The 19,067-nt window shown below is 37.2% G+C and overlaps 1 protein-coding gene across 1 annotated transcript; it reads left to right on the forward strand.

Moving 5' to 3' along the window:
* The first annotated feature begins 1,239 nt into the window (after positions 1-1,239).
* Positions 1,240-18,908, forward strand: slc44a4 (solute carrier family 44 member 4). The gene is made up of 22 exons (XM_074614427.1): positions 1,240-1,454; positions 7,643-7,691; positions 7,866-7,939; positions 10,706-10,784; positions 10,888-10,987; positions 11,090-11,221; positions 11,384-11,444; positions 12,098-12,218; positions 12,718-12,801; positions 13,087-13,199; positions 13,629-13,751; positions 14,229-14,328; positions 14,541-14,633; positions 14,832-14,934; positions 15,191-15,450; positions 15,787-15,881; positions 16,591-16,694; positions 16,946-17,019; positions 17,156-17,226; positions 17,709-17,803; positions 17,889-17,973; positions 18,170-18,908. The coding sequence occupies exons 1-22, from the start codon at positions 1,415-1,417 to the stop codon at positions 18,286-18,288; spliced, it is 2,175 nt and encodes a 724-aa protein (XP_074470528.1). The 5' UTR covers positions 1,240-1,414; the 3' UTR covers positions 18,289-18,908.
* The last annotated feature ends 159 nt before the right edge of the window (positions 18,909-19,067 follow it).

Raw genomic sequence — 19,067 nt, forward strand, 5'->3', positions numbered from 1 at the left:
CTTGATTAAGCACAATAATATGCATGCAAGAGCAAGATAAACTGATAATAAAGGTGTTAAAACTAGATTTTAATGCAGAGCCCTCCTACGGGTTAGGGACTCAAGATCATAATGATGGTTAAAGCCCCAATCATTTCACTCTATATTGTGCTTTTAGAGATGCATGCAGTATTACCGAAGAAATTTGCATTTAATCAGATTACCACAGACGCTCCACAGTGAATGTGGAGCCTTTGAGCCCCCTGATGGTGTTGGAACAGTGATGGAAGAAGTATTTAGAACTTTTACTTAAGTAAAAGTAGCAATACTGCAGTGTAGAAATACTCTTGTTACAAGTAAAAGTAGATTAATATCCCAAATCGTGTAAAAGTACAAAAGTATGCAGAATCATATATATTATATTACAGTATTGGATTAGTAATTATTGATGCGTTAATGTGTACATCACTTTGTTGCAGCTGGTAAAATTGGAGATAATTTTAGTTACTTAAAGGTCCCATATTGTGTCTTTTATGTTATAAAGTAGGTTTGAGTGCGATAATATGAATACTGTTAAACTATCAAAATGCTCAATATACGGAGAAATACACACAGCCCGTATTCAGAAATTGTATTTTTTAAACAAGCCGTTAGGATTTCTGTCCATTTGTGATGTCACAAATATACAATATTTAGACCATTACACGATTTTAAACATAAACATTCTAAATTTGTCCCAGTTTATTTCCTGTTGCAGTAGATGTAAATAATATCAGCTGACAGGAAGAAAACATGGACCCAAACTGTTGCATAGCAACGCAATTCTGTTGCAATTCCATTGAAATGCACTAAAACGGAGCGTTTCAGACAGAGGGTAAATACAGGTATATTCAGGCAGACAGTATGACCTGAAAATTAGCATGATATGGGACCTTTAATATACTGCTGGATAGCTTAACCTAAAATAATATATAATAATTTATTAGTTGATTAATATATTTTTTTTACTGTACTAATCTAAACCTACAAAGTAACCAATCAGTACTAAAATTGTCAAATAGGTCCTAAATGTAGTGTAGTAAAAAAACTACAATATTTGCATCCAAAATGTAATGTAAAGTACAAACTCATTCTCACTCTTTGTGAGGTAAAAGTTCAGGTTTATACAAATCAAATCAGAGTGACTCCTCTTCTCTAATAAACACTCTTTGATAGCACGCGCAGGTGTGCATCCCTCAGCAGGTGCGCTCGTGACGTCACTGCCTGGTTACAAGTGCCAGGAAGAAAAAAAGATTTCCTAACTTAGTTACCGCTCAGACAGACACGGTGCAGCTCGTCTTAAACGCGGTTTTAAACTGGTTTTACGATTAATTTAAGTAAAGGAAGTTGTGTTTTAGAAGTTAAGGAAGAAAAAGGTGGACATTAAAGGTGGAAAATGGGTAAAAAACAGGAGACAAATCCGGACTCCGAGTATGGTGAGTTGACATCTTCCGTTAGTTACCGCAGGGTTCAACTGGGAACGTTAAAATGTTATTGTACTTTTGTCTAACAGAGTATGTTGTGTCTTATACTGAGTTCTCAACACATTTTATGTCGCAAGAAAAGTTTAAATATTAGGCCAATAATTTATTTTTTTTAATCAAAAATATGTTTTATTTTGACGTGGATATAAGATAAAATAAGATAAGATAAGATAAGGTGAACCTTTATTAATCCCCTGGAGGGAAATTCAGGTGTCAAAGCAGCAACATCAGCAAACAGAGTGAAACACAGGAGACGTATAAAAGGTATACATAAATTATATAAAAAAACTATAAATAGAGATATAAAAGATACAGAGTGAATGGGTGAACATAGTGTGTGCAGTCCGTCAATAAATAAATACATAAAAATGTTACTGTTAGCTAACTAACTAGTAGCTTTAACTCCAGATATGCATTATCAGCTTATCTAAATAGATCAAATCAGATTTTTCTTTTCAATATTATATATATATATATTTTTTTTTTGTTCATTTTGAAACAACAGAACAAACATTCACAAACGTCCCCAATAATAACATTCTCGGTACAAAGAAACTTAACAAACCTAATATTAATATAAAATAAGCAAGTATAGATACAGGAAAAACATATACAAAAAATAGATAAATAAATAAAAAGAATATACACAAGTAAAAAGATTAAATTAAATTAAATCAAATCAAATCAAATCGAATCTATTTATATATACATATATATACTGTTTACATAAATACATACATACACATACGCACGCGCAGTATATACAAATACAAAAACACATATAATTAATATTCAGTCATCATCCTAGTCTATCTCTCTATTCACAATCATCCTGCTCCAGCAATCAAATCAGATATGTTCCTTTTTATATTTAAGTCCAGCTACTGAAGTTAACGTCATACAAACTGGAAAGTTTCCCTAAGGCCAAATGTAGGCTTGTCTACTGATGTGTGAGTCAGTGTGTATATACCTGAGTCACAACATTGTCCTCAATAAACATGGTTTAATAGTTTACCCACAACACAATAAAACTACGTCATAATATATTTATAGCTGAGCCAAAACATCCCAAACACTTGACCTACAGAGGAAGAAATAGCTTAAAATAAAATGATATATATATATATATATTATTTTAAAATAAACTGGAAGCTTTGAGTTGGCTACAAATTAATGTCAGAGTATAAAAAGTAAACAAATATATTTCTTTTTAGTTATTTTTTTTATTATAATTATTTTTCTTGTAAAGTATTGGGTACTTTTACCTCTTTGTGTCTCTAAAAATAATACAAATCTGAGAATCACTTTTTGGTTTAGATTCTCAATAATTTTTTTCCAAACTAACACATTTCCGCCTGTGATGAGAGGTTACAAGTAACATTGCTTCATTTTAAGGGGTCACAACAAGCCAGAAAGGGTCTGGAAACACTGCTTTAAATGAACCAAACTGTCAACTGAACACTTTCTTATAATGAAATATAAAGTATAATGTTCCTTTGTTGTGGTTAAAAATAATAATATGCTAAATGAAGACATGCGGGTGGCAATTAGCCAGCCATAAAGACTGTTTTGTAAAGATGTTTTACTTTATTTTGTTTTGTTGTGAGCATGGCATTTTAGAAATCATACTGGTAGAAATCTCATTTATTAACTGCCTTCGTGGTGTTAAAGTAGACAAGAAAATTGCGTCTCATGTTCAAGTTGATTAAAAAACATTTTCTCACAAGAGAAGGCCAGTGACAGAAGATTATGAAGGTTGATTTGTTGCTTAGACTTGACTGTAATTATCGATTTTAGGGCTGTAGCTCTCGATTATTTTCATTATCAGTCAATCAGACAATTATTTTCTTGATTAATCGATTGATTATTTAGTCACAGTGATCACAGTTTCCCAAAGTAGAAGGTGACATTTTCAAATGTCTTGTTTTGTCTGACCAATGGTCTGAAAGCCACAGATATTCAGTTTACTTTCACTAAAGACTGCGAAAAACTGAAAATATAGACAATTGTGAAGCTGGAACCTGAGACTTTTTACTTATTTTATTAGGTTTATAATTATAAAAGTACTTGCTGATTAATTTTCTGTCATCAGCTAATCAATTTATGGTTTGAACTTTAATCAATTTATCCTCCAACTACATTCTCTATTAATTGTTTGGTCTATAACAAGGTTAGAAAATGGTGAAAAATGTCCATCACTTGGATGACATTTTGAAATTGTTTGTTTTGTCTGACCAATAGTCCACAAGCGATCAATTAACTGATAGTTTCAGGTCTAATATTGTTCATGCAGCCATAGCAGAGTCTCTGAATGTCTGGTGTTGTAATATAGACAGACTGAAAGAGATGTACAGTGTCAAAAATACACAGAAGAGAAAGTTGTACATGCTGAAACATTTGAAACCTGCCTGTGACTATTTGATTTTCAGCCGTCCGTCATGTGTACTGCAGAGTCTCTCTGCATCCCTGTTTACTCTTAGTGGGATTTGATGTATTGATAGAGACACATGTCTATTGACAGTCCGGGAGGTTTTGCAAAAGCTACAGTAAACAAACCCTCCCTGGAGGTAAATATCAGATGTCTCCACGTATATCTTATGAATACATCAGAGAATAAGACAACGACAGAAGAGGTGAACTTCGGTGTCGGAGCTCACTAATCATGGTGACACCTGAACCTCTGTTCTCAAAAGCCTTTGAATGCAAATTCATGTGTTCTTCTTTAAACTCCTCACCATTTCTAATTTGAAATGAGTTCTCTACTGTTGTTCTAGCCTTCATGAGGAAGTAGAAATCCTTTTGTTGAACACAACAAGGCGTCCTAATTCAGACTTCCTGTTATTGCCCAATTAAGTTTGGTCATTTTATAGTACAATATGTTTTGAGCAGTTAAACATTTCAACGTTTCTTCCTGTTAACAATGTGAAGACACTCAGTGTTGGGAAATAAGTGACTTGCAAGGGGTTGTTGCTGCAAATCATTGACCAGAAAGTCTGTAAAAGCTGCTTGAGGCAACAAGGGGAAAAGACTCAGGTCTGATTTCAAATCACAAGCTAGTTAATGTAGCTAATGTATAAAGCAAGACAAGCACCGATGGGTTTATTTTGAAAAGCCTTTTTTTTTTAAAGTGGCAAGAAGTTCATCACGTAAACACACAATATTCCTTCTATAGCACTTTTTATATTAGGTAGGATTATGGAGAATTAAAGATATTGTAGGATGTCAAGTAGATTTACTTTTTCTTTTTTAAACTGGTGGACATCTTATTTTGAAACCAGGAACTCAACGTGATTAATGAACAGACATTTTAATAGATTCAGCAACTCTCTCCATTAGAGCTGAAACAATTAATCAGTATTCGGTGAGTGATTAGTGGTTAATAATTAAATTTCATTTGTCAAGAAAAAACACCAAACATTTGCTGGTTCCAGCTTAAAAAAATGTAAGGTACTGACGCTTTTCTCTGTCATAGAGTAAACCGCCCAGCAGTAAAGCTACGTTTCCATCATTTTGGACTGAAAGCGACCACCGGACGGCAGTAATACGTCCGCCTAAAAAGTGCCGTACAAAAGTAAAACAAAATTAATTCTATTCTATTATCATATTCTACCGAAATGACCTGTGTCGAACAATAAAATATTATAAATATAATAAGCATTTTCAGTCCAAACAATGCTTCCAGTCCAACAGCAGTCCAGACAACTGCTGTCGTCAAAAAAACACTGGAGTTTGCTTCTATACTCTTTGATTGCAATGGGTATTCGTCACTATTTTCTGACATTTTATTGGCTAAATGATGATTTTTATTAATATATAACGAAAATAATCATTAGTTGCACACTTACTCTCCATTTTCTCTTTGAGTATTTATAACAATAAGAAATCCTTTCTGCTGCTGTCACGGCTTTGACATGTTTAAGGGTAAATAAAGGTCTTGAGGAGTTACGTTACAGTTTCAACACTCAAATCATGAATACGCCCCTTCCCCTCATATTTTACACTACTTTTTAACAATGACTCTTTTTCTTTCTTTCTTTTCCCCTGGGATAGTCCTGTGTATACTGCAGGTTACCTATTAACCTCATTTTCATCTCTTTTCACTGTAAAATATAGAGAAGGGTTAGGTTTGTACAATGAACCACCATTCATTCAGTTACTTAAAGAAAGGCATCCTTTCAGTCAAGTGACCCATTTCTTTGATAAATATCTGTCACTCCAAATGACTGTTACCCAACTTGGGCAAAGTAAAGTTATCTCCAGTAAAGGTCAAGTGATGACCCTCACACCCGTCGTCTCGCAGCTAGCCTGTCTGGGGTTCAAAGTGTAAAGGTTTAAAGCTTTCCTCCAGCTTTTTTACGAGGGCATAAAAGCTGAAAAGTCCTTTTTTATGTGCCACACAGAGACACAGTGAGCCATTTTCCATGTTGTCATTTACTCCAAACATACAGCAGTATCCTGGCAGAGCTGAAATCTGACACTCACGGCATGACAAGGCCGATGAACAGGTTCCCTTATTGGGAAAATGTAATATCATTGCCTGAGTCATTTCTCTCATATTCCACAAATGAAGGTTTAGGAAACAGAACAGAAGTGTTGACGTGGATACAGACGTGTGATCTGTCAAATTCATGTTAATTAGTGCGGCTGTCGTGATTCACATATTTGTTGGTTGTTTACATAAGATCCCTATCAGATATTACTGATAGGAGTTTGTTTAGAGGAGAGCACTTCTTATCTAAGACGTGGAATTTTAGTTTCACTGCTCCATGGAAGTTTTTAATATTTTCTTGGCCTCTGTGTGACAATTTGTTGAACCCTCACTGTGAATGTGTGCGTTTCAATTTTAATGTTTACTAGACGAGAGCCTTAGAGCCGAATGAAAAGCTACAAACTTCTTGCATCCTGTTTGAATATTTGCATCCTACTCAGATGTCCTGACGGGAGTGTGCTCGCAATGTTGACTCAGTGTCGTTTCACCCCTATTCAAATTACACTCAGTGGAGATAGTTTAGCTCTTCTAGCTGCCATGAGAAATGATTATGGCAATCTGCATGGCATAATGTCTATCCCCTGGACCAATCAATTTAATAGAGCGCATCAGTATTTGCATGTATCAGATTTTAATCTGGCACATAACCAAAGGAACACCTGCACACTTTTTTATCACGTCATACGTTCAGGTTCAACCTTTTACCACTATAAATTTTCTATTAAATGCTGATTCTCCTGTGTTGTTATTTTGTTGTTTTTTCATCCTGACACCTGCCAAAAGGTGTCTGCATCTTCTTCTTCTTCCTTTTCTGATCATATACTCCAAGCAGCCTGTTGTGTTTTTCCTGCCCAACTGGATAATGCAACGGAGGCTAATTGAGGCTCTCATTATAATGATTATAGGAATGTTTTCAGTTGGGCTCTCCTCAAACAAGTTTTCAGATTGTCAATTTCTCCCGTTAAAATGATTTAAACATCCGTCACTCTCCCTCCTCTGAAAGCCATACTTCAAATTCAAAATCTATTCAAATAAGCTTGAGCTGCTGGTCTCAGTGCTGTGCCTCAACTCTGGTCCTTTTCTCTTCAGAGCGTACTCTTTGTGCGTGAAGGAACTAACGTGAACAAACTTCTCTTTTAGTTTATATGGAAAGCAGCTTGTGTGAGACGAACGTCACCCAAATAGCTTTCATTGTTTGTTCTCTCTCCCTGTTCCAGGAAACAACGAGGAGATATTCATTTCCTGTAATACGTGCCACCTCTGTTCTAGTCATTTTATTGTGAAGCACCTGTGAATAACTAACCTGTAAAAATATAAGGTTCCTTCTCTTGTCTCTAAAAGTATTTCCTTGTTCACTTGCATCGTAATTCATTTACTCTAAGAAAATGACCCATGTTCAAAGTGAGCACCGGACAAAATGAACATAAAATCTTTTAATGCATATTTCCCCACAAGGACAGCACACAGATTTAATCAGCAGTGCATTTCCTTGAGCTGGTGAAATTGCAGGTTAAGTGCCTTTTACAGAAGCAAGTGATAAGCTAATGTGTCCTTGATAATCTGTCTGAAACCAAACCCAGAAGTTGCTGATTATAATGGTGTACCAGTCACTTTGCATTAAAAGCTACCCAATGTTGTTTTCTCTTCCCAGGAGAACCTGCTCAGTTTGACCCAACATTCGATGGACCCATGAAGAAAAGGTGAATCTGTCTCATTGGCTCCTTTTAATCCCCAAATCCTCAGCCCTAGCTGTGTGTGTTCGCCGAGTTTCTGTTGACTGACTGAATCACACTTATCACCCCCGAGGCAAACGTCAATGCAAAGCTCAGCCTGCTCACTTTAACATGTCGCTGTCTCTTTTTTTTCTTCATCAGAGGGTGCACTGATATCATCTGCTGTATCCTGTTTATGGCAGTCATCCTCGGCTACATAGCAGTTGGGGTTTTAGGTGAGAGTGACAACGCCAACACAGGCCTTAGTATCGCCCCAACAATCATTGTTTTCCACAATCTGCTCTCTGGGCCCTTCTTGTCCATTCTGTTTGTTCAAGGAACAGTTCAACATTTTGGAAAATACGTTCATTCGCTTTCTTGCTGAGAGTTAGATGAGAAGATTGATACCTCTCTGTCTATCCATTCAATATAAAACGAAGCTGATTAGCTTAGGACCAAAACTGGGAGCAGGCGGAAACAGATAGCCAACAAAATCCAGCTCTTCTAAAGCTCACTAATTAACTAGGGCTTTCAATCAATTTAAATAATTTTAATATTTAATTGCAATTAATCGCATGATTGTCCATATTAATCACACATTTTTTATCTGTTCAAAATGTACCTTAAAGGGAGATTTGTCAAGTATTTAATACTCTTGTCAACATGGGAGAGAGCAAATATGCTGCTTTATCAAATGTGTGTGTGTGTATATATTTATTATTGGAAATCAATTAACAACACAAAACAATGACAAATATTGTCCAGAAACCCTCACAGGTACTGCATTTAGCATAAAAAACATGCTCAGATCATAACATGGCAAACTGCAGCCCAACAGGCAACAACAGCTGTCAGTGTGTCAGTGTGCTGACTTGACTATGACTTGCCCCAAACTGCATTTGATTATCATAAAGTGGGCATGTTTATAAAGGGGAGACTCGTGGGTACCCATAGAACCCATTTTCATTCACATATCTTGAGGTCAGAGGTCAAGAGACCCCTTTGAAAATGGTCATTCCAGTTTGTTGCGTTATTTATCCTCCTTCGTGACAAGCTACTATGACATGGTTGGTACCAATGGATTCTTTAGGTTTCCTAGGTTTTCATGTTACCAGTATCTTCACTCTAGCTTTAAAACCGAGCCCGCAACAGCCTAAAAATCTCAAGATGCGTTAATTCGTTAAAGAAATTAGTGGCGTTAAAACGTATTTGCATTAACGCATTATCGCGTCAACTTTGACAGCCCTATAATTAACACATTTCATTTTGTTCGTTTAAACATACAAAAACTGACGTGTAAAGATGACGGTTTGTGGTTATACAGGGGGTGTTGTGTGTCAAGCAGTGGCTTCCTGGATTTATGTACTGTAGACTAACAAGCAAAGTAACAAAGCTGTCACAACTGTCAGAGTTTCAAAATTTGGTTGCTCCATTAAAATTTCAGACAATGACTGTTTGTGGGTCTCTTTGACTTTACACTATGGCTTGTCAGAGTTGCTACCTCAAATCAATTTAATTCTGTTTGTATGTTATATTCACCGCTTTTGTAGGTCATCTCTACTATTTCTTTATAGCTTGCAATTATCCAATGCTGTTAATGGGGGACAATATTACAATTCTTGTTCTATGAAAAAAAAGCACTCCACAGTTGGGCCAGAGCTGACACAATGCTTTAGCTGATTATCAGGGAATTTCAGTAATTATTTATTTATTTAGTTACTTTAGTTGTTTTTGCTGTCCTCCTTTTCTCTGAATCTAATCCTTATACTTTCATTCATCATCAAAAAAAATGTACATTTAATATTTTGAGTATTATTATTACGCACCAACAACATATTTCCGTGTGAAAATCCAGTCAGTCTTTTTATTGCCCTGTCATCAATCTCATTCCGACACTCAGGGCTTTCTCTCTTATCTAGAGTCAGCAGAGATGCCTGATAAGTAAAATGTGTGTCAGCGGCTGAGTGTGTCTCAAATAATCAGCTGTTCCTTTCAATGGAGGCAATTCAAAAGCAACGGTTAGCTAAGGTTGATTTATGGAAGTGGAAATCTACTGGCCTGTGTTGATAAATAAGGGCTGGAGTTAAAAATTCTACTAAATATATGAGAAATAGTGGTGGCCTGTGTGTCTAGCTCAGATGAACAAACAATACAACTACACTAACATGATACTTTAGATCACATTACATTCATTTTTTGTCCACTGCGACTTACAATAGGTGCATTCAAACTAAACTCCATAGCAACAAGAGAGATGTTCATCTTGGTATGCATCCTGTTAGACTTTTTTGCCCTCTTGTGGTTGTACTGAAATAATTCATTAATTTATAAAACCATCATTGACAAAAACCCTCCATTTCTCTGTTCACTACTCAATATCCCCAACAGTAATCGCAATTTAAGTTCTACATAACAAGTATTCATCAGTATGGTCCTAAAGACTGCACCTCTTTTGGTCGTCACTTGTTCCAGTTCTCCGCTCCTAGCTGCCTCTTGGCCAGGTCGTCATTGTAAATGAGAATTGGTTATCAATTTATTTAACTGGTTAAATAAAGGAACACTAAATTCTGTGACCTGAATAGGATATTTTAGCTATATTGCCATTGCAAATATTTTTATCATAGTTAATAACATACTAACGTCATTTGTAACCCAATCTAAATATTAGACTGTTAAAATTTTTAGTCAACACGTTGATAAAGTATATGATGAAGTATGACAAAATAAACATTTATAACATAACATAGAATTTGGCGTAACACCAGAATCACACCCATGTCTCACACCTTAATCAACAGGGTAACTTTCTCACATCCTTCCCAAACAAACACCATAAAAGTGCAGTTTTTTGTTCAGTAAAAACATGCGCTCGTGCAGTAGTACCGTTTGTCAGTGCCAAACATAAAATGGACATAATGGAGCGTCACTGACTTGTAATTATTTTTTACGTCATTGTCTTTTCTTCTTATCTCTGTTGTAATGTGTGTGTTTTTTTCTATCAGCTTGGCTCTTCGGAGATCCACGACATGTTCTTTATCCAAGAAACTCAACTGGATGGTTCTGTGGCATCGGACCAAATGAGTAATTCAATCTCTCTCTCGCCTTTTCACATCATTTACTAGATATAATGAATATGCATTTGACTGATACAAAATCAACTCTTTCTGTCTGTCTTCTCCATCAGAGGCCGACCCAACCTGTTCTACTTCGACCTTCTCAAATGTGCCACGTCTGTCAACATCATGGCATCTTCTCTTAATGGTTTTCAGTGTCCAACCACACAGGTAAAGAAGGCTGGCTTGATATTGTTGTTTCTAATTATACCGGACCGTTTAGTGTACTTTTCCAGTGTCCCAGAAAAAATCATCTTTTTTCATTACCTATAGGTGTGCGTAGAAAACTGTCCCACTCAGTTTGGGGCTGTGGGAATACTGGATTATCGTCCAAATGTAAAGCCGGCAGATGTTTTCAATCAGAGCCTCTGTGTGCCATCCATAGACCTGGCAAATACTCCGCTGGTAAGTCCCATTTTGTTACCATGTTTAAACTTTGTGTGTCTCCTTAAAAGTTCCCAAATGTGATGTTTGTTTTGAGGAAACCAGATTTTCTGCATTTTAACCTGCAAAAGTAACCTGACACCAACTTTTTTTAACCACATGATAATATTTGTTTTTCCTCAGAGTGTTAAAGAAATTGTGGACAAGGAGCTGTGTCCTTTCTTCTACATACCAACGATCTCTGGTGAGTGAAACCACTCATAAAGACTACATTATATTCATATTAAAGGAACAGTGAGTAACATTTTGGGGTAAATAAATGTAAAATATAATATTCTTAAGTATGTTTCTATTAGTGTATAATCACCTGAAACTTAGAATCGTTGTGTTTTCGTTAGCTTAGAATGCACCCTTCATATCTACATAGGGAGCTGGTCCTCTTCACGGAGTTGGCCATGTTGCTCCGCCATGTTTCTACAGTAGCCCAGAACGGACAAACCAAACACTGGCTCTAGAGTTTTTTACGTTACCCAAATGCCACAGTAGTTCTCCGGCACGCTTGTGAAACTGCGGTCACGTGAGCCGTAGAGTGTAAAACTGTGGTACCGCCAGCCTCCATCTGGCTTCCATTGCTCCTAAAGTAGTGAGCAGAGGAGTAGTCAATTGGTTGCAATCTGCAACCACACCCCTAGATGCCGCCAAATCCTACACACTGTTCTTTTAATTTTGGTCTGACGATACATTAGCAGTTTCATGTAGCTACTTGTTTAATATTAGCGTGGATTTAACTGCTACTGTAGAGGAACTACACTGCTACTTGTTGTATATTAGAGTTCTTGTAATGAATTATAATTAAATCCATTTCCAGTTGATTTGATTATTTTTCTCTACCGTTAGCGCTGGGGAGATGTTTTCCCGATATCACAGCACTGGAGAGGATCCCTGAAGCCTTTACCAATATTCCAGGTTTACCCTCTTCCGTCAATGACACAGTCGACCAAATCAAGAACGGCACAGGGTAAGATACAGTGGATTTAAAAACAAATAATTCAGCACATGCTCTTAAATCACAGATAACCGCACATATGAAAACACACACACACTTCTAACAACCCTGTTTGTTTCTCTTCATCTCCAGCACAGGGTTGGTGGTTTCGTGAGTTTTTGTGTTGACCTTTAGTGTAGCAGCTGGTTGTAGTTACTCTTAGATACCGTGTGAAACTCTCTCTTGGGACTTGCAGAGTTAGAGTATTAATGTGTCTAGAAAAACTCCATTCTCTCTCTCTATACTGAGTGTCTGGGGTTATCTCTATCTTTTTTAGCCTGTCTTTACGTCTACATTGCTTTTAGTAACTTCCAGTAGGCTTCAGAGAAAAGTATTGAATCTGTTTTCATTGTTAGTTTTCCCTTGTTTCTTCACTGTATTTGTTTTACGTGACCCTTTTTACTTTTCACTTTTACAGTTTAAAATGAGAACTGTCACCAATGCAGCTCGTCCTTGCTTTTGTCTTCAACAGGGACATTCTGAATGGCTTCAGTGCCAGAGAGATTGGCGTCCGCATCTTTGAGGATTTTGCGTCGTCATGGCCGTGGATCCTCCTGTGAGTTGCCTTGCAGGATATTCACTACATCACACATACATTGCCACCTATTGGCAGAAGTACAGAAATAGAAATTACTCTTCAGATTAATGTGCAATACAAAGCTGAACTCCTGGTTGTATCAAATAATCATTAAATTGATATTTTTCTAGTACATTTTATATGTCTCATACGTTTTACAATTTAATAATTTATGCTTTGATCTCTTATAAACCTCTTCATCCTTTTTTTAATCCTCTCCTTTTTTGTTTTCTTTCTTCATAACTGTTTCCTCTCCCCTCTCAGTGGTCTGGTAATAGCCATGGTGGTCAGTATGCTGTTCCTGTTGCTGTTGAGATTCACTGCTCCAGTGATGGTGTGGGTGCTCATCGTAGGAATCCTGGTCGCTGGGGCATATGGTAAACACTCAACTGGAGCAATTTTTAAGTAGAATTTTTAGGGTTGGCAAACAGATTTGCCACCACCGATATAGATTTCTAAAGAAATATTAATATTTGTACTATTTCTTCCATTCCTTTTTTCTTGGAAATTCATTTGAACATGTGGAACAGAAAGGCAGCAGAGATGTTCGGTCGTGAATGCAATGCTGTTTTGCAGCCGACTCTCACACCACCACAAATCAATTCTGTACAATTCTTTGTTGTAAACAGAGCAGATTCAAATCCGTACGTGTTGCTGGACCCGTGTTTAACAAGTGGAGCACAAAAGTTATAGTTTTATGTACTGGTTCTGAACACAAAGTCAACAAGGGCAGTTTATTATTATTTGTTTTGACGAAATTATATGTTCCTCGTAGCCTCTGAGTTGTTGGAGTGTTTCTCTTGCAGGTATATGGCACTGCTACTGGGAATATGATAACTTCAAGCGAGCCTCTGCTAGCATCTCTGACATCGGTTTCACCACCAACTTCAAGGTTTACCTGGAAGTCCAAGAGACCTGGCTGGCGTTCTGTGAGTCTGATTAACATCACCAAACCTTTCTCACAGTCGGGATAAGTCTCATCTTTTTATTTGAGTTTTTAGAGGCATTTTTTGGAGGGATAGGAAATGAGAGATATAAAATGGAAAATAACCAATGACATCATAAATGCCAAATCACATCCACATCCAAAAATAAATGCAATAAATCCATTGTTAGTATGCACATGAGTCACGTCATGTTGATTCATGACATTGTAAACTGCTTCTGATAAAAGAAAGTCCTGATTTAAGGGATTCAAGATTGAACTGATTAGATTTTGGTGGTCAAAGGTTACTGTGACCTCACAAAACATGTTTTTTTGCCATGATATTTTGGACAGACACGGATGTAAACTGCAACTTGAGTTGTTGGCAGAAGCATACAAATGCGAGGTGGTAATTCTAGTTAAGTTATGCTTAGGTAGCAGTTTTTCCTTCTTGTCAAACCTTTCTCTCCTCCCCCCTCAGTGATAATCATATCTGTGGTGGAGGCGATCATTCTCCTGACCCTCATCTTCCTCCGGACCAGAATCCTCATAGCCATCGCCCTCATCCAGGAGTCCAGCAAGTGAGTCCTGATGCCATACATTAAGACTCTGTCCACAGGGTTTACTCGCTTTGAATGACACCTAATATTAACCCGTGTCTGTTCATTTGAGATGTTCTTAATTTTAAAGGGAATTTATTTAAAGGTTTATCAGGTTCATGTTTATTGTTTTTTTTGTAATCTTCCTGTGAAGAGTGGCATAACCTCATAATGTGTGTGTTCATATTCCACAGAGCAATCAGTCACATGATGTCCTCTCTGCTGTACCCTCTGGTCACCTTTGTTCTCATACTGGTGTGTGTAGCTTACTGGGGTGCCACTGCTTTGTATCCTTTCATTTTACATAGGCATGTGCATATGTGTTTGTATGTATGCTATTAATAACACGGTGCACCTTATGCAGTTATAGACTATAGTTAAAAGGTTTCTGAGATGACTCTATCACCCATTATGTGTTAAGTTTTACTCTACGATCATGTCTATAGTCCAGAGTATCTGTTCTTCTCTTAAACTGATGAATGTAGATATCTGGCCACTTCAGGAGGCCCAGTCTACAAAGTGGTGGCTCTAAACTCCACTTTGAACGACTGTAAGACTATCAATGGCACTGTGGACTGTGACCCTCAGGTGAGTGGGCAGAATGGGAACCTAGTGTGGATAAAAAAATGTGACCTAAAGTGACTTTGGTTGAATTAGCCATAGAAGAAATTTGATTTAATTTACTAATATAAAAATAATTCCCATGTAAAGCTAAATTATTAGCCATCTAGAAAAGGTAAATATAACATGTCCAATCACTTTACCTCATCTGATATGATGAGTGGGATTAAAAAAAAGTTACTCCCTTCACACCCTGTCGCCCGCTGCTGTTTCCTCCTCTCAGAACTTCAACTCGTCAGATTACTCAGGCTGCCCCTCGGCCAGCTGCATCTTCATCAAATACAATGACGAGGGTGTCTTCCAGAGGAACCTCTTCAACCTGCAGATCTACAACGTGGTGGCTTTTCTCTGGTGTGTCAACTTCGTCATCGCCTTGGGGCAGTGCACCCTGGCAGGGGCATTTGCCTCCTACTACTGGGCCTTCACCAAACCAGATGACATCCCCACGTTTCCCCTGTCGGCTAGCTTTACACGCTCACTCAGGTAGGTTAATGAGCTGCTGTCACATCGGTTAAATTCCTGCACAATAAATGTGTCCATCCACATCAAAAGTGTCCAACATACTGAATGACTGCAGTCCCAAAGGATGCCGTTTCTCGATCTCTGTCATCCAGTAATTCTACTGACATGATTACACTATATCCTACAGAGGGTTATGCAGAAAGGGAACTTTTTTCCCCCTAAAATTTAAGATTACATCACAGGACATACTGGCGGACTGCAGTTCCCTCTGTGGTTTCTAGAGGGCGCATTAGACCTACACATAACAGTTTGGGGAAGCACACCTTTAGACATTTCATATCATTTTGTACATTTCAGGTACCATGTGGGCTCTTTGGCATTTGGTGCTTTGATCCTGACCCTGGTGCAGATAGCGAGGATGATTCTGGAGTACATCGACCACAAAACAAGAGGTAAGGCTGACATACCCTCATCTCACACTCACTTTCTGCGTTACCTTAAAGAATACTGATCATGTTTTATCTGATTGGTTTATTTTTGTAACTTGTGCTTCAGTGTAAATGAGTCTCAAAGGATCATTTGGGTATTTTTCAACATGGACCCTATTTTCGTCACTTCTCCTTGAGCGAGACTCTTTCCATGATGTCAAGACACTTATAATAACAATCGGAGCCTATCATGGCAAAAATAAGCACTTTAAGTGGACTTGAATGACGGTGCCAGCTCGCTCCAATAGCACCATATTACAGCCCATGAGCGGCTGTCGTCTACAGCACTCTCGCTCAATACTGGACCAATTTCAGAAATTGTTGTCCTTATTAGTCAGTTAGACACAAAAACATGGGAAAATAGGGTCCAGGTGAAAAAAACCCAGAAGTTACCCTTTAATCTTAACAATAGATCAAAGTGCACTTTATTCAGTGCAACTTTTAGTCTTAAAGGTATAATATATGAATCCCGGGACATATTTCAGTGATTAATGGCTGATGCATTTGAAGCCACACGTTGTCACTTTCCAAAACACTATCTCAAAATGTGGTGATTGTGAGATTTTCCAAATAAACTGAAGAATGTTAGTTACAAAGTGCTACTTTATAAGTAAGTTAATGGCGTCCAATAAATGACGGGCTACTTATTCGTGTTTTGGCTTTTTGTCTCCAGCGGCGCAGAATCCATGTGCACGTTTCATACTGTGCTGCATGAAGTGCTGCCTCTGGTGTCTGGAGAAGTTCATCAAGTTCCTCAACAGGAACGCGTACATCATGGTGAGCACAACATATTATTGTACAGTTGTTGTTCCCTCCTATTTTAATTGATACTATTATTGTTGTAGTAATAATATTTGCATAGCTTCCATCTGAAATCATACAGAACACTATCAAAAGGATAAAAAACAATAAATTACAAGTGTTTCTACTGAGTTTTTTTCATATAATACATTTGATATTATTTCTATTATGTAAATTTTTTATTTTTTTTATTTTCCTGAAACAAGTTGATTTTGTTTTCTTGACAGATCGCCATTTATGGGAAAAACTTCTGCGTCTCGGCCAAAAATGCTTTCAAGCTGCTCATGAGAAATGTAGTGAGGTTTGTGCTGAAGTCATGTTTCCTACTAAAGGAGTTTTCAGTGCTGGCCTGTTGATAACATGAATATATTTGCATGTGTTTGAGCGACTCAGTGAATAGTGTCGTGTTTCTCTGACTCTGACTTTGTCCCCTTCAGGGTCGTGGTGCTTGATAAAGTGACAGACCTGCTGTTGTTCTTTGGGAAGCTCTTGGTGGTCGCAGGAGTGGGTAAGGATGACACCATGTATTAGGAGCGGGTTATACAAGAGAAGAAGTGGTTCAGACGATGTGTTGGAAACCAAAGGTGTTTATAATAGATGGTCTGAACGGCCACACTGGAAGGCGGAGTGGAGAGGTAGCAGTCAGAGAGGTGGGAGTCGCGATATTCTTTAAATATGGGGATAACGGCACACATTTTCAGACAATCTTTTCTTGAAGACACCGTGGCTCCTTTCTCACTTTCACGCATGATGGATTGTCAGTTTTGAAAGTTACACAAATTGTCGAACGCAGCCAACTACCATGCAGTTCGGAGTATACTGGCCCTTTCAGGCAAATGCAGTGTTTTAAGGAACAGTGTGTAACATTTTGGGGGATCTATCTGCAGAAATGGAATAAATATGTGTTCTTTATTCATTTGAAGCCCAATAAGCATTTACATGAATGCATCAGGAAAGAGAGGAGACACTGAAATCTCAATCTTGTTCCAGGCGTGTTGTCCTTCTTCTTCTTCTCTGGGCGAATATTGCTACCAGGCAACACCTTCCGCACTGAAACCCTCAACTACTACTGGATGCCGATTATTGTAAGTTACAGATACAATAGATAGTTGTCAAAGTTTATTCTAAATCTTATCTTTGTCTTACCTTGTTTTCTGTTTTTTTTTGTAGACGGTGGTGTTTGGTAGCTACCTCATAGCTCACGGATTCTTCAGTGTGTACAACATGTGTGTCGATACACTCTTCCTCTGCTTCTGTGAGTACCTGTTTTCGTTATTCTTGTGGGGAAAGATTTTAGAACATGCAAATATACTCAAATCACTTTAATTAACATCCTTTTAGCATGTCAATTTCAAGCTAAAAGCTCAACTTGGGTCATTTTTAATTGAATAATACAACAATACAGACAGAAACAAAACACACTTCACTCAATTTGGCTCTCACTCTCACAGTGGAAGACTTGGAGCGTAACGACGGATCTCTACAGAAGCCGTACTTTATGTCCAAAAACCTCATGAAGATCCTCAACAAATCCAACAAAGCTCCAAAAAAGGTTAAAGGGAAAGACTGAAGATCATTTCACCTCTTAAACACTGTCGCAGATTTTCAGCACATCTTTATTTGCATCTTCTTTTTACCCTGTTAACACTCCATTGTTTTCCAAATAAGTTTACCAAAACTAAGTTGCTGATTTTGCACTTTTTAATTCTTATTTTATTATGTATGTGCATATGTAGTATTAATGACTGTACACATGAAAGAAAAAGATTGAGCATGTGAATGCAGGTAATGTGAAGTTGCAGGGTATCGTACGTGACATATTTCTTTGTTAAAGTCATTTTTGTTGTGGCTCATAATGACTGAAAGCCAACAAAATTGTACTTCTATTATTTTAAACAATATTTGTTTCTGTTCATACCACTCAACATTAACGCTGCACGCTCCGGACATTTTAACTATTATTTGTTAATCCAGTTTTACAGCTTTTAATGCAGGTAAAAGTTAGTTTTTTCTTCTACTTCTGTCTGAGAATCTTTATTTTCCCAAGATGTGATTTCTTCAGGTGGAACAAAAAAATGTTTATATATTTTTAGATATTTGTATATAAAAGGTTGTTTATAAATACAAACATTTTATGACCACAATGTTACTGATTATATTGAAAATAATGTAATAAATTTATAAATATGACCCAGCAGTCAATTACTGTGTTTGCCATCAACCTGTCACTGTTTCTCATCCTTATATAGAGTCTCCAGTACATGGAAACAGATAATTTTTTTAATATTTAGTTTTGGTTTTCTTGTTTATTAGATTACATATCAAATCAAAAACAAGAAAACATTTTCC

This window comes from Sebastes fasciatus, chromosome 17 (assembly GCF_043250625.1).
Source record: "Sebastes fasciatus isolate fSebFas1 chromosome 17, fSebFas1.pri, whole genome shotgun sequence".
NCBI lineage: Eukaryota > Metazoa > Chordata > Actinopteri > Perciformes > Sebastidae > Sebastes > Sebastes fasciatus.

Bases quoted from the DNA above. Each gene is read 5' to 3' on its own strand.
- slc44a4 (XM_074614427.1), top strand. From the start codon at position 1,415: ATGGGTAAAAAACAGGAGACAAATCCGGACTCCGAGTATG. The intron at 10,785-10,887 runs GTAATTCAATCT...CTTCTCCATCAG, and splicing joins TGTGGCATCGGACCAAATGA to AGGCCGACCCAACCTGTTCT. The intron at 15,882-16,590 runs GTAAGGCTGACA...TTTTGTCTCCAG, and splicing joins CATCGACCACAAAACAAGAG to CGGCGCAGAATCCATGTGCA.